The sequence below is a fragment of the Artibeus jamaicensis genome, unplaced genomic scaffold (genome assembly GCF_021234435.1).
Source record: "Artibeus jamaicensis isolate MK-2021 breed Jamaican fruit bat unplaced genomic scaffold, CSHL_Jam_final scaffold_1283, whole genome shotgun sequence".
NCBI classification, from domain to species: domain Eukaryota; kingdom Metazoa; phylum Chordata; class Mammalia; order Chiroptera; family Phyllostomidae; genus Artibeus; species Artibeus jamaicensis.
Genome location: NW_026522028.1, coordinates 5,512,850 through 5,534,957, shown reverse-complemented (window position 1 = coordinate 5,534,957; position 22,108 = coordinate 5,512,850). Strand labels below are relative to the sequence as shown.

Genomic DNA, 22,108 nt, shown 5'->3' with positions numbered 1-22,108 from the left:
TAAATACACTGCAACAGGAGGAGATAATTCAAGTTTCACAAAGATAATTCTGGATGCCAATGCCATTAGTTGGGAAACAAAAACAATCAATCTTTTAGTGATTTAATAGCAGTCACTGAGGAATGGTGATAGGAATGATTCGATACAACAGAAAATAGTCTAGGGGAACATAAGGCCAAAGATACTTTTACAAAATGAATCCTATGTTACAGATAGACTACTCACAGCTACTTACTTCTTCCTCCCGAATAAAAATACCCCTGACCTACTTTTTGTTTTTTACAGCAAAGGACAAGTGTCAAGTACTTCAAAGAAGTGGTTAATACTCACAGCAAAGAGCCTTCTGCAGTCTTCGGAGCTTCATGGCAGTTCTGTAAGCCGAGAACCTGACGTTGTTCAGGTCAGCTGGAGGGAAAAGGGGGAAACAGACACGATTTGTTATTTCATCAGAAAGCACAGGCAAAAACGCACCGTGATTGGCCAACACCGGCCACACTGACCAAAATACGCGAGGACAAAGACCTCTTGCACGTGCCCCAAGTTTGGGGACATGAAAATCTGTCAATGTGGGGAGATGAAGGAAAACATCTTTTTTTCCTCTTTGACAATCCAAACACCCAAGTTTTATGAAAGACTAGCGTGGCATAGTCTGCAGGCCGCTGTCCCAAGAGGGAAAAGAAGGACAGGCATTTTTTTCCCCGGACTGTAATCTTGGTTCGATCGTAGTGAATCTTTGCTACACACGATTAAAGAGAACAAGGACTATATTATGGAAACAGCTATTAGAACAAAGCAAAAATCAAGTGGCAATATAACGATGTTATCTGATTATGAAAGTGAAGTATGTTTGCTGTGGAAAACTTGGAAATTACAGGAAAATATAACACCAGGTGAACACAGAATCCATATGCACTGCTAACATTTGGAGGCTTTCTTACGCAACATGTGTGTGTGTGAGAGATGTATTTTCAAATATAATTGGGACTAAAATAAATATTTAGTTTCGATTCTCAGGTGCAATCATTCCAGTATTTAGCACAGATTAACAACGCAACAATTGCTGCTACTGTGGTTTCTATAGTCACCTGTTTATCACACTCCAACCCACCTTCCCTGGCAGGAAGCTATATTCAGAGGATACCCTTACTCAAGCCTATGCAAGCCTCAATATACTCTGGGCAATACGTCTTTTCTTGAGTTTCTGTGCATTTGTTTCAGGACCCTAGCTCCACAAAGCTCCTTGAAAAGAAGAGCCCTGTCTCCCACTTCTGTCATATTTCCCAGTAACTTAATATCCGAGTGCTCTCTAAAAAGGCAGGTGTAACACTGCTAGGGGACTGATTAACACACCGAAAGAATAAATGAACAAAAGAGTAAAAGAAGCAAAAAAAAAAAACCCACCCTGGCAAACATGACTAACGGCCATAATCTAACGGCACCCACAAAACTGATTCTAGTTGGAGCTTAGGAGCCCTGGTTGGTGAGGTTCAGTGGTCTGAGTGCCAGTCTGGGAACCAAAGGGTCACCGGTTTGATTCCCAGGCAGGGCACATGCCTGGGTTTTGGGTCAGGTCCCCAGTAGGGGGCGTGCAAGAGGCAACCACACATTGATGTTGTTCTCCTTCTCTTTCTCCCTCCCTTCTCCTCTAAAACTAACTTTAAAAAAAAATTTAGTTGAGGGTCAGGAAAAGGGAATAATTAACTCCACATACAAGTCACTTGGATCAACATTATTAGCTTGATGGCATTTGCAGAGATCAACTATAAAAACCTGAATTGAAATCAGGGGGAAGAAAACCAGTGCCTGTAGTTAACTTTATAATATGCAGTGTAAAAATTTTTTAAAAAAATCACTGACAATACTAAATGTTAGCAAGGATGCAGAGCAACCGGGACTCTCATACACGGCTGGTGGGAAGGGAACACAGTATGACTACTTTGGAAAACCGGTTTAGCAATTTGTTATGAAATTAAACATACACCTTATAACCCAACTATTCTACTCCCAGATATTTACTCCAAAGGAAAAAAAATCATGTCCACAAAAAGATGTGTGCGCAAAGGTCCATAATGGTCCCAAACTGGAAACAAACCAATAGAAGAATGAACAAACAAATTGCGGTACAGTCATATAATGGGATGCTACTCGGAAATAAAGAGGCAACTAATAATGCAACAATGTGAACTGAGCGGAAAAACCTAACGATGGGTAAAAGAAATCAAGCATGAAGAATAACCACTGTGTGATTCTGTTTACGTGAAAATCTACCACAGGCAGCTCTCCTCTACTGGGAGAGAAGACGGATAGGTGGTAGCCTGGGGTGGGTTGGGGCTGGGTGACTGACCGCAAGGGACACAAGGGTGTTTTGGGGGGGTGAGTGAAATGTTATGTGTCTTGTCCATGGCCATACCACCCTACATGTGCCCGATCTTGTCCAAAATGCTCCACATCTTGATTGGTGTGGAGGTTACTGGCCACAGATCCAAGTGGAATGGGCAAGGACGATCAGTATCTTCTGCCAAGAGTGTATACATCCTGCCAAACTGAAACTGACCCTTAGAATGTGTGCATTTGATTGTGTTTACATGATGCTTTAACGAAGCAGCTTTTAAAAGCGTGAAGAAAACCCTTCACGCGGACAATACTACAGTATGATGGATGTATGTGTTAGCTTAAGCGACACTGCAGAGGCGGTCAGTTGTCTTAATCAAGAACGCACACTCCAGCGGTGGTTGGCTAGCAATTAATCAAAAGGTCTCACACTCCAGAGGCGGCCACTGTAAGTGCTTCAGCTATATTTAGCTTCTATGACACCAGGGGTTTCATTAATTATCCTAATTAATGCTAGATGGGCTTGTACTGGTGATCTTACTGGTTTGCAAAATAGGAGAACTATCAAAAAAGGCTCAGAAACACGTCCTGCCCTCACATTAACAGGGTGTGGAAACAAGCTAGCAGGTCCCCCCTTTAGAAACGGCGCCCTAGCTCGGACTCCCAAGTGTCTGGTCCTGGTTCACTGGATTCTTAGGCGCCTGAATTCAATTGGATGGCTAACAGAATCTTGCTGTTACAGCAGTGGTTCTCCACCCTGAGTCTTCTATCAGAGTGGCCTGGAGGAGTATTGAAAATACAGACTCCTAACCCCCGCCCCCACCCCTCCCTGAGATCTGCTGATTCCTTAGGTCTGGACAGGAACCGAGAACCTGCCTCTGTAACAAGTTTCTAGGTGATACTGCTGTTCCGGGGAACACACTTTTGAGAACCACTGAGTGAGACGCCCGTGGTTACAGGTATGGATTGCGAGGCAAGAAGGCAGCACTCTGACGGACTCTGTTGTGCCTTTGGCATAGGTTTGAGATCGTCCTGTGCCCGGGAACTACTACTAAATGTTCACATGTGACAGAGTTTGCTCAGAGACCTGCTGGCATGACAAACTTGTAGCCCACATGAGTGAGAGGACAGGCCCTAGTCGTCCGTGCCTAACCATGGGTGCTAGCAACACCTACCACCCAGAACCTTGTAACCTCGCAGGTCCTTGTAACCCAAACTGTGATAGAGGCCCAACAGCATCAGTGAGTCTTTGGAGCTTGTCAGGAATGCGGACTCTCAGGCCCTACCTGGATCTGTAAATCAGAACCGACATTTCAACAAGATCTCAGGTGATTCGTGTGGACCTTCCATAGTGCAGCCGAGTCTTTAACTGCACATGTTCATAACGTTTCTTGCTCCACGTAAAAAAGTTCAAGTGTAACTTCTGCATAAATCTGTCCTGTCTTTTGTTTTTATATCTTTCTCCATTCCATTTTGTGGGCATTTAGGGGATTAATGACCCTTATAGTCATTTAGCACAGAAACTCACCCCTGGAATATATTCGTGGGTCTCTTGTTTAGGATGAATACCAGTAAAAGTTCTTCCATAAATTAAAAGTGGATAAAAGTATCTTGAAACACCAGAGTCCTTCTTGAAGTGAATTCACTTCTCCCCGGACCTCGTTCTCTGGTGGGTAGAAGTTGGTTGACTGGGGTCCCTCTGATCATCCTTCATTCTCCCTCAAGAGTCTCGGTTTTTCCCTTGACTCCCCTTTCCAGGCGTTAGCGCTTATCTTCCTGGGTGGTCTCAGCTGACTCCGGGAATGAGTTGTCTTGTGGCTCCAATCCATGAGAAGCCAATTGCTGTCCTCCTCTCCAGACCGGTGTTAACACCCTTCATCACTTCCATCACACACACTTTCGCAATGCTTGCCAGGGCGGTGTTCCTTCGCCCAGAGTCATAAACGAGCCCCTTTGGCTCTTTGCAGCACAGAGAGAAAGAATTGCACTTCTAATCAAGGACAGTTCACTTTCCCCTAATTCCAGGGACTAGGCCTCCGACTCCAAATCTCCTTTCATTCATTTACTTACACGAAAGTGTGCAGCGTGAACGACGCGCCAATCAAAGGTCTTGGCAGATGATACTGGCAAAAACTTTTTCTTCCCTTTCCTTTTTTTTCTAGTCCTCCTTTTCAAGTGCCTCTTAACTGTTCAGTCTAGTTTCCTACTATGCTCCTTCGTTCACACACGAATCTGTCTCTCATGCCCCCAATTCCTGTCCCCTTTCCAGTTTTCCTGTTTCTATTCAGAATTCGGAACAAATGGTCTAAATGAGGCCACAGGAGCTCCATCCAAATCTCACAGTTCATATCAAGAACTGGCAAATTCCAGCAGCCACAGACCCAAGTGGGAGAGGCAGGGATGATCGGATTCTTTCAGGGTGTGGTTCGCAGTGGAATACTATCAGAGACAAGCATCTGGAACATTCCTCCTCCAGCCGTGCTCTCAGCTTCCCTGAAGCAGTTCGAATTTTCTTCCCTTCCAAATCCTTCTAATTGTGGCACATTCTGTCTGGAGTTCATCTTCCCTGACACCCTTTCCAGCCTACCTCTGACCTACCACCAAGAACAAGCCTTTTGCCACGAATTTTCGATGCACCAGAGTCCAACTAGCTCTCCACCAGTAATTCAGGGATATCAGGGAAAAAAGCAGCAGGAAATGTGCCTCGCTTTCCTCAAACCGCACGAGAAGCCATACAAATTTATATCCAGTAACCATCAATGAATTGCAACGGCAGAGTTCTGGTGCCTCGGAGTCCCCACTCAAGAGAGTTAACCATCTGTGTTGTTTGAGTCTGCATGTGTTGCTAGGAATCTCTAGCACCACTCCCTCTGGTTTACTGCTGGAAGAGACAAGTCCCTGCCTTGTGAAAGCGTGTAGGATGCACACAGAAACCTCACGATGTGGTACAGCTTTGGACAATGCGACATTGTCCTGGGATGAGGCTGGAGCTGACCTTGTAGCTAAACTATGCATGCGGAATAAGGCTAAGCATCCCCATCCCCATCCACATGCCCCGTGGGAGGCCGCCCTCTACCTCCCTCCCCACCGCGGGAGCTGCCGGCCCAGGGCTCTGATCCAAGTTGTAATGAGCTCACTAGCTCTCACAACCGGAACTTGAGGAGTGAGGCTATCCAAAAAAGGAGTTACACAATGTTGCCATGGCAGCTGATAGAAAGCATACTTTAGAAGGATAAAAACGCTGAACTATACACTCCTCTTAATGACTTCAAGTATTTCATCCGGGGCTGGTTCTAGCCTAAAAATAGAGAAATCTAGAAATTTAAGGAACACGGGCTAATATCAAGCCTAGATCTATCCTCTCTGGTGAGCTAGCTACTGCAGTGATGGTTCATTTGGCTTTTAGTTTCACGCACAAAACACGGATTAGGGTTTCCCCCACTTTGTTTAGCCTATGACTTTCTCTGGGCTCTGGTACATATTTCCATTTTGCAACTTTTACTTCCATTCTGTGGAACGTATTGGGGGAAGGTGTCAAATCACCAGAAAAGAGAAATGACCTGATCAACTCTGAGTCACAAATCGTCACATGTTGGATAGGTTCTTGCAAAAATAGTGAAAAACACCTCAGCACTTTAAACTCCTGGGAAACTTTGGGATATATTATAGAAATAAAACATTAAGCCCCTTTGTTCCAATTTTACAGCTGGTCTTTGCCTGTAAATCATACTTCAAAAGTCCTGCTATCTGTGACTACACTGGGGTCTAGATTTTAAAGCAAAGGATATTTTAGCCCAGCTTTCCAATGGCTTGTGGAGACTAATGGAAAGGCCTGGAGTTTCATTATGTTTACATATAAGGTAAAAAAGAACGATAATGAACTCATAAACTTAATGAGTGGAAAGAGCTGGATGCCTAAAGATTATTCCAACAGATAAATTAGTGGTGTGATCTTTGTTTCCTCCTACCAACGCCATTACACAGAAGAAATGTGATCCAAATCGCGCAGGTGATCATGACTCAAAAATAAAATGTAGAGGAAGTGTGATATTTTTTTGATACAGTTCCAACTTCAGTGCTTGGCATACAGTGTACATTAAACTACTACTGCATGTCTATTTTCATAATTTTCCAACTTTTCCAAATAAGCCAAAACAAGGCAGTCTCACTCCACGCCCCTTCTATTATAGGAAAGTGGTGGATTTTGAAATATAATAATACAGCTCTAATTCCCCAGCCTCACTCTTCCTATGGTGCTCTAATGGACTCTCCACATGGCAAGTATTATTCTTAGCAGCTCAAGCTCACTAGCCTACAGAAGAACCATGGGTCTTAATGAGGCTTGAGATACAATGAGTAATTTAAACCAAGTCTGGCTTGAAAGCAAATTAAACCAAGATGTCCTTTCAGAAGTTTTAGAGTAAAATGTAGAATTATTGTGAACTCTTCAAGAACTCCTTAAGAACAGGAAAGGTTCCTGGAAAACTCCTTTAATTGTATTTATTTATTTTTAGAGAGAGGGGAATGGAAGGAGAAAGAGAGGGAGAGAAACATCAATGCGTGGTTGTCTCTCATGCACCCCCTCCTGGAGACCTGGCCTGCAACCCAGGCATGTGCCCTGACTGGGAATTGAATCGGCAATTCTTTGGTTCGCAGGCTGGTGCTTAAGCCATTGAGGCACACCAGCCAGGGCTCTGGAATACTGTTTAAAGAATTAGTCAGTGATGGCCCTGGCTGGTGCAGCTCAGTGGATTGAGTGCTGGACTGCAAAACCAAAGAGTCGCAGATTCAATTCCCAGGCAGGGCACATACCTGGGTTGTTGGCCAGGTCCCCAGCAGGGGGCGCTCGAGAGGCAACCACACATCAATGCTTCTCTCTCTTATTCCCTCCCTTCTCCCTAAATCTTTAAAAAAATTAGCCAGAGGTATAGCTGTTTCTCTCCATCTTACCCTTTCATTAATGTTTCTCTCCCTCTTTCTCTCTCCCTTCCTCTCTAAAAATAAATAAAATCTTTAAAAAAATGGAATTAGCCAGAGAAGAGGTACATGAACACATGGTACTTGGCCTATAATTTTTTAGATATATATGAGGCCTTTTAAACTCTAAACTCATTAAAATCTCATCATCAATGTAGTTTCAGTTATATGGGGAAAAATAAACCTACTCAGAGATAAATAAGATTTATACATTCATATCTGCATGAATGGCAAAAAGTCAACTCTGTGAATTTATAATTACTATCAAGTTATGTTTGCAGATGTGAAATGGCATTATTTATTTGCTACCAGTGACTCTAGAATTCTTCTAAAAAAAGAAAAACAGGAGAAATGAGGTAATCAGTGAGGCACAAACATGGAAGACTCGGTTCTGCAAGAGAGGGACAGGTTATAAACCAAAAATAAAACACCGAAAAGTTCAGCTGTGAAATAAAGGACAGCAAAATGCCCTGACTCTGGGTTGTCCAAGGCCTTTCTGGCTCCCTCCTCTTGCTTGGCCTTCCTCAGCAGAACGTCACTACTTCTTAGCAACACTGTTCTGTGAAAGAGTTGAAATTCAAATTGGTTTTGCTCTGATAAAAGGTTTACTGAGAAAGCAGCTTCTGCAACAAATAGTCAATGTCAAGTTTTGGGGTGGGGTGGGAGGACTGTATATTCTAAATACCATTTCTGGAGCCACAAATCTTCCCTAGGTGAGGCGGAGTTGACTCGCATTGACATTGCTATGCCATGTTCCTCTTCCTTAAGCTTCAGATCAGAAAGGACTTGGTTCTAATTCTCAAAAATCTGCCCCCCTCCATATATATATATATAACTAATGATTTAAAAAAGAGTAGGCAAAACTGCTTTATAGCATTTCAAAAGACATCCCTCTATCAATAATCCTTCCATCTATCCTTTTGATACCTACTGAAAGTATACACATGGAGACATGGGGTGGACAGGCGAGCAGGCGTCTCTGGAAAAGTGAAGTTCAAGCCAAGGTCTGAAGGGTAATGGGAATTAGCCAGGTGAGGAGTGGGAAGGGCACAGCAGGATAAAAGTCAGTACAGGCAAAAGAGGCTCTTCAGCAGAAAAGAGTGGGGACTGTTAAGAATCCTAAGAAGGCCCATAGTACTGGAATCACAGAGAGCAAAGGGGAGGAATGGCCCCGGATTAGCCCTGAGTGCTTGGCAGGGAGAAGCCCATTGCATCATGTTAAGGACTTAGGTCTGGAGGCTTACTAGTTAGACATGGCAGATGGAACAGACTTGTTTATCTCTCCTTATTCCTGAACCTCTACTAGGATGACAGAAAAGAATTAAAAATAACATCTACCCTCCAAAAAAAGAGAGAAAGCTGCAGAGGAGATGAGAACAGACAGAGCTCCAGCATCTTGGAAGCTTGGAAAATGATCTGGTGGTAACTGATTTAGGAGACCAGACAAAGCCCCGGCCTAAATTAATGTGCGGGCAAGAGGGGGAAGGCAGGGAGGAGGGCACCTGACAAGAAGTATGCCAATGTGCAGAGCAGAGAAGTCTCAGAAATTAGAGGCTCCGGGTTTCCCTGAAGGCTGTAATGTGGCTGAAAATATCCCAGGACTGGTTACAAAACTGTTTTTAGTTTTTAATCCTCACCCAAGGATATGTTTATGGATTTTAGAGGGAGGAGGGATGGAGGGAGAGAAAGGGGGAGAGAGACACACAGAGAGAGAAATCGATCCATCCATTGGTTGGCTCCCCTACATTGCCCTGACCTGGGGATCAGAACCACACCCTTCTGGTGCACAGGAGGATGCTAAAACCAACGGGACTGCTAGCCAGGGCTGGTCGCAAGTCTTTAGAGCCCTAAACACCTTCTCCAGCACCCTGCACGGCCAAGCACCCTAGCTAGCCACCTCCTCCTTTACCCTCAAAGGCTGGACGTTTATCTCAGAACCTGCGCCAGATGCAGGGACACCAGGTGCAACTAAGCTTGGGAGTGAGATAAGGCACTAAAAACAGATTAAATGCCACCACATAGGTATGCACTGCAAAATCCATCACTTCACTCCCTACTCCCAAACTCCGTATTCAGTCCGCCTTTCTTTTATCAACTCACCACCGCAAAACCTCTTCTACCCTCCTATGCCGTCCTTATCAATCAGCAAGGTCACTAAATTGGGCCTCCGTCTCTGAGCAGCCTGACTCTTCTTCTTCAAGCTCCAATTATAATCACACCAAATCCAGCCAATGCTCTTTCTTTCTAATCTCCCTCTTGACAAGAAACTTACAGTCACGCAGTCCACTCTCATGACAGGGACGGATGATAGGATCTCCTGTCTTTGATTCAGAAAGTTCCGACACTGCTCTGCTGTGTTCATTACTGCTTAAGAAAGCCACTCAACTATGGGCAGAACTACACGCACTTAGAAACTCTGCCCCGTCCCCCGTCAACTCTATTCTACACTTCATTAATTAGCCGATCTTCACCCCCTCTCTGTCTTCAGAACGGAACCCACATTCCAGATTCTCTAGGGCAGAGACAGCTTAATTAATTTTTACTCCTTATCATAAAGGTGACACCTGAAATGATCAAATACCTGTGGATATTTCATATTTTCATATAACCAAATCTTTTTTAATTTGTCCCCCCCCCCTTTTTTTTTTACATTGGAAAGGCATACTTGTAATATAGTTGACATTACCTATTTTAAATCTATCGGGACCCTTCTCACAGGGGAATTTGTGGAAAAGCTACTTTAATGATGGAAATACGCAGCTGTGAATTTCCTCACGGCCTTTCCTGCCAGCCTCATGTTTGCTGGTTTCCAGTTTAGAACAACTCAACCAGATTTCCTGAAAGCCCAGCATTCCTACCGTGGTGTCACCGTCTCAGTTTACTTATTTCTCCAGCCTTATCTCCAAAGATTTCAACCTATGATGTTTCTCCCCAAACTCTGATCTCTTTCCATCATTTCTCCGGTAACCATAGCGCGAGAGGTTCCAAACTGGCTGAATGGAGCCTGCAGACTGGCTTTTTGTTTTTGTTTGTTTGATTGGTTTTGGCTCACAGGAGGGTATTTAAAATTGTAGGATGATTTGCCAATAGTTAAAAATCTCAAAGGACAATGGGAAAAGCTGAAGGCCCCTTTGGCGCTCACAGAGGCTTTTCAAGTTGCCCCAGTTCCCACCCATCTATCTTCAGTTATTTAAATGGCCAACTTGGCCCCAGGAGGCATTTCTTTTTAGACTCTAGCCTCAGCCTGACCACTTCCTCATTGTCCCCCAAACTTTACATTTACACTCCTTTTCTGGCCCTTGAAAAGCACTTACTGTGGAGTCCCTCCAATAACTGGCTATTATCTGGATTTCACTCAGATTACTCTATGGAAAAAGTTCTCACTGGGTTTTCACAAAAATTTCCAGCTATTAATTCTTTGGACTCCACCCTTTTTTACTTAACACAATCAAGCTAAATGCTTGTGCCACCAAAAATACTGCCTTCGTACACTTACTTTTCCGGGAGAGGGATGGATGGGAAGACTGAACCGAAACCCCTCATCAATTTAATGACTATAATTTATTAAGTGGAAATTACGTGTACATTGAAGAAATCATCAATTAATATTTCTTTAAGCACCTATTATGGGCTTCAATGTGTACTAACCTCAGGGATTAAAGATTCAGGATTAAAAAAAATAAGGGAAAACAAAAGGATAAAATATTCAGTCACACAAAATCAGTACGTGTGTCCCGGGTGCTTGTGATGTGCCAAGCGATATACACACAGAAAACATGATGTTGATATGAGAAATGTCCAAACCTGCAGTCAGTTTTTAAAAACTTTTATAGATTTTATTTATTTTTAGAGAGAGGGGAAGGGAGGGAGAAAGAGAGGGAGGGAAATATCAGTGTGTGGTTGCCTCTCACACACCCCCTACTGGGGAACTGGCCCCCAAACCAGGCATGTGCCCTGACTGGGAATTGAACCAATGACCCTTTGGTTCTCAGGTTGGCACTCTCTCTTTCCCTTCCCCTCTCTGTAAAAATAAATAACTACAACCTTAAAAAAAAAAAACAGTAGCTTCCAACATGGTATCAGTTGTATTCCAATGCACATTTTTAGGGTTAATGAATTGAAAATTGTCCATATAAGCCAGGTTACTTATGAAACTAGTGATTAATTTCTAAATTAGCCCTCACAAGTTTATTTAAGGTCAATTTAAATAATAAACAATAAAATCTACAGCAATGCTGATAAAAAGGAATGATCCAGCTAATTAGAAGCAGCCTTCCGGTTTAATCTTATAGGAAGAGAAGATGAGATAAGGAAATGAGTACTTCTGAAGCAATTGCGCTGTGTTTATCCGACCTAGGGCAAAAAATGTCAGTGCTCACTAAATGTGGTTTGAATTGAATTACACCCTGAAAGGAACTGCTCTACTTTGGCCATGTTTAAGCTGTGGATGACACTGATTCTCCATGTGAGTTTTCTGCAAATAATATTCCCCACTGTTAAGGGCGAATCACTAATGAGTCTCTTGCTTACCCCTTGTGGTCTGAGCTTGGACTTTTTTGAAACACAGATAACAAAGATATCCTGACTTTCCCCAAGATAAAGAGGTTGGAATAAAAGAAAAAAGGTAAACTAAACAGAATGCTTATCAGCCAGAAAGATGACTCAGGTGTATTGAATTGTGGCCGATTCTCCAGGTTGGTTTACTCAACGCCATTTTCAAATTCTTTCTCCCTGGCCTTTCTCAACTACAAAGGCTGTAGGATCTCAATACTTCTATCTAGCCAGGGGCGGCCATGTGGACACAGTTTGGGCCAATGTTTGAGCAGATAGCTGTAAGAAAGGGTTTATTTTTCCAAACTGAAAGACAAAGTGTCTCCAAAGAAGAAAATCCTTTCTGCTTCTTCCTGCCAGAGGGGCAGCAGTCATCATAGAACCACGAGGTCACAGGTCACTCACTAAGGATGGTACAGCAGATCTCTGATGGCATCATGGGACTCTTCCTTAGCTCTCTATTTTTTTTTACAGACTTCTTGTTATCCAAAACACATCAGCCCTTATGTGGTTAAGATACAGTTGGTCAGATGTTTTATTACTTGCAGCAAAATGCATTTCTAACTGACATGTTAATTGGGCTGTAATCAACAAAATTGCAATCCTCTTTAGGGTGGAGGAAAAAAGTTAGCAGTAAAGATGTGTTAGATCAGAGTTCCCCGTCTTTGCTACCAGGTGATGACACTGATGCAGGACAGCTTGACAGTTTAATGTTTAAAGCTATTTAGAATAGAAGGCTGTTAAAAACAAAATGGAGTCACTTATGCTAAGCCTCATATCACCAAACCAAGAATTAACGAATTACAGTTTCTGCTTTCCCAGGAATGGAATCTCAAACCTGTCAATCAGGAATCACCTGATCAGCACTAGCGAGGTGGTCATCTGCCCCAGCCACCCTTGTCATCCCCTAGGAAAGTGACCTTGCCACGACCAATATGCTTTTTGCTAGTAGAGGTTTTTCACTTTGTATACCTCCTCAGAGCTCCTTTCTGTCTGCTAGATGGGATGCCACCTGATTCATGAATCACTGAATAAGCCCGTAAGACCTGCCCTGACTGGTGTGGCTCAGTTAGGTGCACAGCTTTCCACAAAGCAAAAGGTCACTGGTTCCATTCCCTATCAGGGCACGTGCCTGGGTTGAGGGTTTGGTCCCAGGTCAGGACATGTTCCAGAGGCAATCGATCAATGTTTCTTTCCCCCTCTTTCTCCCTCTCCCTTCCCTTTTCTCAAAAAATAAATACGTATAATTTTTAATAAAATAGATAAACCAATTAAGATATTTAAAATGTCCTCAACTGAATTTGTTATATGGATATGGCGCTGTAGACATAAATAGATCTGAAGAGGGTCTAACTACACATTTGTTTTGAATGGGATGCTCATGAGTTTGATGCTCCCACATGTAAGATAAGGATTAAAAAATTTAAATATACATGTTATTTCTCTGGAAATTAATGTCTACATATATACGAACAGTTATGAGAAGCTAATTTTTCATGAACTTTCAGACATGTTTCTATTTTTATCTCTTCATAAATGCATAATCTCCTTAAAGCCAAGTAGCACCTTTTCTCACTCATAGCTCTTAAGATAAATGTTCCTTTAAAAAAAAAACCTTTGGTACCTTTCGCTTATTCAGAAGTTTTGAAACTCAAATTAAGATTTCTAAATCTATCCTTTCTCTAACAGTATAAGTTTTAGGTTCTGACTGAGAATGATTCGCGTCCTCTGCCTGCCTCTCTCCGTTTTTTCTGGTCCCCAACCTCTGTGCTACCCAGTATCCATTCCCCTCCATACTTTCATGCGTGCGGGTGCCAAAATGAGCAGCAGTGGAAATCTGACCACAGTTACCCTGGAAAAAACAAATGAACTGTCTAGCAAAAAACCTTTTAGCAATATGTTTCTGCCTTAGGCTGGTACTCACACTTTCGTCTTATTAGGGGAAAAAAATCACTTAGGTTTTTGTTGTTTCACTGTCAGTTAAATCCTTATGCGTGAATAATTAGTCCAGGATAGTACAGAATTCAAACACAGCAAAATTTGCTCATTCTTGCATTTCGTACACTCTGGGGGTGTGGGAGGAGGGGCCAGGTGGCGGGACTGAAACTGACCATGCATGCAGAAGCCTAGCCAGAGTGGGGTGTTTATAACAATGGAGTATGCGACAGAAAATGCTTCCTTTTAGTGCTAATTTTTCTGGACACTATAAACTACTGGTTAGATCAGGATAAAATTGCTAACATGTACATTATTCTATTAAAAAAGACCAATCAGCCCTGGCTGGGTGTGGCTCCGTGGATTGAGTGCTGCTCCGTGATTCAAAGGGAAGAAGGTTCGATTCCCAGTTCAGGGCACAAGCCTGGGTTGCAGGCCAGGTCCCCAGTAGGGGGTGCTGGAGAGGCAACCCCACACTGACGTTTCTTTCCCTCTCTTTTTCTCTCCTTTCCCCTCTCTAAAATAAATAAATAAAATCTTAAAAAAAAAAAGATTAGTGTTTTTAAAAAAGATCACTTAGCAACTGCAGCTGTTAAAGAATTAATCAGTGGTAGGAGCTTTTCATTAGATAATGGGCTGCTTTGTCTCATGACACAGACTGAAGAGCTTTTAAAAAGAAAGGATGCTTTCCAGAGGGATGAGTCCATATTCACCCGTCAGGTGTCGGGGCAAATCACTTGAATCAAGACAGGGAAATTATCAGTGTCAACTAGGAAAAGGCTCTTGTTTATCACCTCAGAACTATGTTGTACTCGGAAGTTGCTTATGATAAGGCATGTACTCTCTCATTTGACCAGTTTTGGGGGGTTCAATTAAAGAACTAGGCACATAAGCATGGCTCACGAATGACCCTGAAGCCGTGGGAATGAGTGTCCTCCCTTTCCCTCCCAGGTGCAACGTCCAGGGCTTCCTCCACCCGACCTTTGGGGCTGACTCCCACTTCACAGCAGGAGGGAACCATTCCCTCTTTCTCTGCCTCTTTGTGTCTCTCTCCTCGGATCTCAGCTTTCACTGGATCTGACTGGTCCTTTATTCCCCTCAGACTCCTCAAAAGAAACACTTGGGGCAAGCTTCAAGCAGTCTTCTTTTTTAAAGCTTAGGGAACTCTTACTTGAGCCCTTAGCAAAAGGAGTACTGACGCTCGCTGGGCGTCAAGGCCAGATGCTGCTCGCACCTGATGCCACACACGGTGCTCTGACTTCCAGCCCTGTTCCAGACAGGTGAAATGGGGCTCGGAGGGGTTTAGTAACCTCCCTCGGGTTGCATCCCAGAGCCTGGATTCGAGGCCAACTCTTCCCAACACCCAAAGCCCTTCATGGCTTTGTCCCATTCTTCAGCCATGGGAGAAACAGGTCTTCATTTGCCCAGTGTGTTTGTAATCCCAACCAGCATGAGGGCGATGGGCAGTGCCCTCAGACAGACCATGACTCAGGGCGGGGGTGGGGGGTGGGGGTGGGGGGCAGAGGGGCTGAAAGATCATAGATACATTCACACAAAGAACACTATGGACCAGAGAGGGAAACTGACGTGCCACTGGGGTGATGGGAGTGACCAGGAAGGTAACGAGACCCTTTATCATTAAATGTCCAGTTCCTCTTATCCAGAGAAGTCTTGGGAGTAGAGGAATCAGCTACAGCAATGTGAACTTCTACCCACAAAGCATTTTGCTCCCATGGAAATACATAGGTGCGATGCTAGTTATACAGCGCAGGGTTAGGTAAGATTCTGTGATTTGGGGAGCTAACCACCATTTATAACATGTTATTTCAAGCTGTAAGCAACTAACTTATAAAAGAGCCTTTGGAACACAGCCGGAGAGTGCATTTTGAAAGGACTCAGCTTTGTCTCAAGGCAGGAATGTGGTTCTTGCCAGACCGCTGAGGGATTTCACAGTTACTGGGCAACCAGGAATTCAATTCTTTTTTTTTTTTTTTTACTTAACATTGATCACCTTTAACATATTAAATGATTAAGTGTATGAAATAACTACTATATAGAACTAATACATGTATTAGTTCCATAGATCTATGTGTGTCAATGAAGAAAGTACGGCAACCAAATAATTACATCTGCGTAGTGCTTTGCACTCTGCAAACTCTTATGGTAGCTTTAATTGATCTCCACCTGCCCCTTATGGGTATTCTTTGGGGGATTTTTTTTAAAGCCAGAATTTTATAAAATTAAGAAAATGATATGATAGCATCTAAGAACTAGGTATCTCTCATTCTAAATCTTCCTTTTTCCAAATGAAAGAGGAAAAAAAAAAAGACTACAAAGTTCTTAGTAACTTGTCCTGGGTTCCCCAAGTCAGCTAGGAAAAAAACTGGAAGCCAAGCTTTTCTCTTCTCTTCTCCCCTACAGGGGGAAAAAGGGTGCTTTAGTTGAATTAGTAAAGTAGCCAAGGAAAGCTCTTAAACAGGTATATGCCCACAAGTTTTACATGAACCAGAAGCAGCCTTTTCCTGTGCAATCCCGTGTCTGCTTTTATTTATTATTCTGTTTTGTCTTACGACCATGTCCCTTCCTTGACGGAGTCAGGGAACCAAATACAAAGGCTCGCTCTAACGAGGACTTCAAAACGACCCTTTTGGCTTAAGGCTCCCACCGGCTCCCAATCTGAACACAGACACCACGAATTTCTTGAACCTTAACAAGTATTTGACACCACATGAAATCTGAAAAACAAATTTTCCCAGAGGCTAACGAGACCTAATTTCCTCATTGGAGGAGTTTCTAAACCAGAGGATGTCCAACCTTTTGGTGTCTAGGCCACACTGGAAAAAGAGTTGTCTTGGGCCACACATTAAATACATTGGGACATGTCATTAATTACACACACACACACACACACACACACACACATCTCATCGTATTTTACGCAAATTTATGATTTTGTGTTGGGCCACAGCTTGGACAGCCCTGTTAGACCTTGGGATCTTCTTAAGTTTTAGATTCTTAAGCACCCTGAAATATAAAGTCATGATCGTACTGAAGTGAGTATGCTACAGGGGGAAGACAGGATGTGAATTTCTTTTGACCAGCAGTCCAAATCCTGAATTAAGAAGATAGGTCGCGGACACTTCCTTAAATGTGTCAGCATATAAAATGGTTTATCCTTCTTGTACTTCCGCCAACCATCTTAATTTCTCTATTTAACAGTAATGACTTCTTGGTTTGTTTTGGAAGCCATAAGAACTAGTTAGCATTTATAGTTTTGAATGGTTGTCTAATTTCCCTGGTTTTACATCTCATAGCAGTACTAACATAACTCTGCAGACAGCAAATTTTCGCTCACAATCTGTCATTTGTTTCTCTTCTGAAAAAAACACCTTAGTTTAGATATATAAAAGGCAATGGCCTCAAAGAACAGTGTTGTGTCTATTATGCTATCAATGTGTAAAAAAAAAAAGCATATTTATATACATGTTGGCTTCTATATGCATAAAATATCTACAGAAGGAAAGAGAGGAACTGTACTATTAATTGCCTCTGAGGATTGATATTAGGGCTAAAATTAAGGCTTATTTTCCATACTACTGTTATTTCATTTCAAAAAATAATGTGTACATATTACATTAAAAAATGACTGAATATTAAATCTGTCTTCTTTTTTAAACTTAAAAAATTATCTTTGGAAAGAGGGGAAGGGAGGGAGAAAGAGAGAAATAGCAACCTGTGGTAGCCTCTTGAGCACCCCCTACCGGGGACCTGGCCCACGACCCAGGTATGTGCCCTGACTGGGAATCGAACCGGCAACCCTTTGGTTTGCAGGCCCGCACTCAATCCACTGAGCCATACCAGCCAGGGCTACCTATCTGTCTTGTTTTCCACACTTCTCTCTGATTTCTTCCAAACTGTTTTATTCAGCATCTTCCAGAAGAGTAATACGATATAATAAAAAAAATATGATGGATAAAGAAAAATTGAAGGGTTCTACGGTATGACTCTGCAGTTAAAGGATAATAGTGACTTTTACTTATTGGTGGCTTACTGGATGTTAGCAATAAATACACAAATTCTTATACAGTACCCCCAACTTTGATATTGTTACTTCACTCCACCTTACAGGCAAGGAAACCAGAGGCCTGAGGATTAAAACTCAAATCTCTTTGACATGAACGCTGTTCCTAATAACTACGATGCACCTTCCCAGTGTGCTTCGGCAGACAACCTTAACATCCCTGAACCTTAAAGGTTCCGTTTTTCCAGCTGTAAAGGGACCAATAACAGTACCTGTTCTGAGGGCTGATATAAAGGCTACATGTGATATTGTATCTTAAACCTCCTATACTTGCTCAGTAAAAGGTACCTTACCTTGTCTTTATCCTTTCATCCATAAAGGGCATTAAAAATACAAGGAATCTTTTTTTTATCATGTTGATTATTCTAAAATATTTCTTTAGTTCTCCTTTCCAAATGGCTCCAGGATACTTCCTCTTCAAAAGCCACTGTCACTTCCAGGAAGATTAGCTCAGGGGCTGAGGCACTGGTTTAGGAGTTTAAAGTACATTTAAATCCCAGCTAGGCTCTGTGAGCAAATGACCTATCTTCTTTGAGCTTCATCTGCACCACGGAGATAATATACTCCACGGGCTTTTGATAAGATTAGTAAGAAATGTATGCTTATGGTACGGAAGTCCATACATTTAAAGGGATTTATTTATTTATTTATTTTTTAGAAATAGGGGAAGGGAGGAAGAAAGACATGGAGAGAAATATCAGTTGGTTGCCTCTCCCACGCCCCCAACTGGGGACAAGTCTGCAACCCAGGTGTATGCCCTGACCGGGAATGGAAACCACCACCTTGCAGTTTGCACCCAGGCTAGTGCTCAGTCCACTGAGCCTCAATGGCCAGGGTGAGAAGTTCGTACATCTAGATGATTGACCCCAAATAAACTTTCACAAAAAGATCAACTATATAAATAAATCCACGAGTATGTAAATCAATATAGTTCAGATCTATTTCCTACTGCCTCAATCAATTTTTGATTTCCCCTTTTTTGCTCATCACCATCTCTGTGTTGCCAGGGTTGAAAATCTAGAAGGCGTGTTGTGATTCTTGTTAAAACCCATACTATCTGCAGCTACTTTCAGGGAATTCTACCTTGGGAAGAAAATTTCTGGAGTCCTGTCCCCCTTTTCTGTCTCCCGTTGCTATTCTAAGACCCTCATCATCTCAGCTGCCACAAAGCAAAACAAAATTACTAATCTCTAAGCGTCCAGAAACCATCTCATCAGATTCCTATCCCAAAATGCTGAGCGCAGACCACTTCATCTCTCTCTCCTGAGGATTCAACCCCGTTTCCCCATTGCCAATAAAATGAGATTTAAATTTCTCATTCTATACTAATGTAAGGTATTTAATACACCCTTAATATAATGGCAGTGATTTAGGGTTTTCTTCAAAATTCTGGAGTAGCTTTTCAAAGAACAATGTCCTCACCAACCCTCAAAGAAGCTATTCTTTCCGTTTGACCTTTGTTTATGCAGTTCCACCCTATTTGCATTATCTTGGCCCATATTTTAATTTACCCAAGTGTTACAAAATTCCTTCCCAGAACAATGTTTTTTTTTCTACTTGCCAAATACACTTTCCCAATGATTCTGATCAATATTGCTCTTTCTACCTATATACAGTACCATACATTTGACCTTGACATTATGTAAGTTAGTATGCATAGCTGTATAGCACGTATTAACTATTCCATGTTTGTCAATTATATTCTCCAAACAAGATAGTATGGTGTTTTGTGAAGCTGATATATGCTTTTTTAGAATCCAGACAAAACAAGTAGAAAAATGCCAGGTAATGATAGGCTCTACATGTGTAGGCACAGGCGTGTGTTGTTAGTATGAATTTAAACCTTCAGTCATGCCTTGCCCTGGCTGGTGTGGCTCAGTGGATTGAGCAAGCAGCCTGAGAACCAAAGGGGTGCTGGATGGATTCCCAGTCAGGGCACATGCCTGGGCTGCAGGCCAGGTTCCCAGTGGGGGGCATGTGAAAGGCAACCACACATTGATGTTTCCCTCCCCCTTTCTCCTTCCCTTCCCCTCTCTCTAAAAAAATAAAGTAAGTAAACAAATAAATAAAATATTTTAAAAAATAGATTAGGGAAGAAAAGGCTAAGGAATCGTTCAAAAATTGTACTGATGCAATCAGGAGTCTCAGTTGCAACACAATCAGAAAAGTTTGGAAGAGTTTTCTTTGGTTTTGCTTTTACACAGCTCACGGCAGAGAAATGCTTGGTAGACATTAAAGTAAACCGTCATGACCACTGGTAATCAAAGACATGGAAATAACGATGAGATGGTTTTCTTTGCCCGATTGTAATAGCAAAACTAAAAGTGATGCTCCATGCTCGCAAGGGCATAGTTAGATGGGCAGTTTCATGTATTTAAGAGTGTACATGGGCACAGCATTTTTGAGACAATTTCAGGTAACATACACGAAGAAACTTACAAGATTAATTCCCTATGACTCCGTGATTACACTTCTGTTATACAAATCAGATACGGAGAGGCTTTAGTCCACAAAGATGTTCCTTGCAGTCTAACTTAGAGCAGTAAAAAAAAAAATTGAAAGCAACTGTGGCAAAAATTATTAGCTCCATACTCTTTAATTGCATCTTGGCCAGAAAACATAACCAAGGCCAAGAAGCTACAAGCCTTAATTGACAGTGCAGTGGAGAACCCTGAACAGAATACGGTAATTGCAGGCATGGATGTTTTTGAGAAGATAACGGTGATCTGCTAGCCATTCTATTTCCAGAGAGAAGTTACAGCTAAGTGCATTTTTACATAGCAGTTAGTGTAAAAATGAAAACTTACAAAAATGTATAGAGCTGAGTTACTGTCTTGATTTGTTTGCTAAGAAGGGCAAAGAGTTTTCTGTAATATTGGCAGTTACCAAGGACAGTTGCTTTGTCATCTTGAGACCATGAATATTTGGTAAAGAAATTTTACCCATTAAAACATTTGTGGTAGAAAACTGTTCACTTAAATTTATAAATTATATTTATCATAGGATCAACTGAACTTATCAACCTTCTAATTTTCAAAAAATATTTTATTTATTTATTTTTAGAGAGGGGAAGGGAGGGAGAAAGAGAGGGAGAGAAACATCAATGTGTGGTTGCCTCTTGTGTGACCCCTACTGGGGACCTGGCCCGCAACCCAGGCCTGTGCCCTGACTGGGAATCAAACCTGCAACCCTTTGATTGCCAGGCTGGCACTCAATCCACTAAGCCCCACCAACCAGGGCTCAACCTTCTGATTTTTTTATTTCTTTTTTTCCCTTTTTTAATTTATTGATTTTGGAGAGCGGGGCAATGGGGGAGAGAGAGAATGGAGAGAGAGGGAAGGAGAGGGAGCGAGAGAGACAAAGACAGTGATTTGTTGTTTGGCCTCTTCACGTATTTATTGGTTGACTCTTCCATGTGCCCTGACTGGGGATTGAACTTGCAACCCTGGCACATGGGGACAATTCTTTAACCCACTGGACTACCTGGCCAGGGCTCAACTTCTGATTTCTGACTGCCTATTTCTGACCACACTGGCTTTATTATGTATTATCTCCAATACAGAAGTAAGTAGCTTGTTGCACGGAAACATCACTTTCCTTGGCTTTATCTCAGAAGTCTATTTATAGTAAGTTTCCAGAATCTTCAAGATCTATTTCCATAAATTCAACCCAAATTTAAGTTTACTTGGTCACGAGCCAACTTTTGAAAAATAGGAAGTTACTTTTCAAAAGTGGCACTCTAAGAAAATGCAACTTGGAAAAATATAACACCCCTGAAGAATTGTTAAAAATGAGCAGAAAGTTATGACATTTGATGAATAAAGGCTACAACATTATAAAACTAACATTATCTCACACAAAACCATAAAAAATGCACAGAAAAAAATATAAGATTGGAAGCAATGCTTTAAAATGTAGATGGTGGTTATTTCGGGGCACTGAGATTTGAGGTGATTTATATTTTCTTTTTACACCACTTCCAAAATTTCTGAAAAAAGCAGATGCTTTAATGTTCAAGAAAAATAAGCTTCTAAAACATTATTACCTTCAATAAGTCTTATTTTTCGTAATATTCTAGCCTGTTGCCCTAAAGTTGAATATTCACAATGAGGAACCAATGAATAAGTGAATCTATCAGCATATCAAATTGTTTTTTATTTTAACTTTTTATTGCATTCACGGCGATGACAATGTTCATAAAAACATCTAGGTTTCAGGTGCTCAATCCAACAT

General features: G+C 42.0%; 1 protein-coding gene across 8 annotated transcripts in view; it reads right to left on the bottom strand.

Moving 5' to 3' along the window:
• The window catches only part of DMD (dystrophin), a 1,990,869-nt gene that overhangs the window by 99,338 nt on the left and 1,869,423 nt on the right, over positions 1–22,108 (bottom strand). For all 8 annotated transcript variants that reach the window (XM_053655812.1, XM_037127036.2, XM_053655810.1 and 5 more), the window contains one exon: positions 331–405. In XM_053655812.1, coding sequence (XP_053511787.1) covers positions 331–405 — 75 coding nt within the window. The remainder of the gene's footprint in view (positions 1–330; positions 406–22,108) is intronic.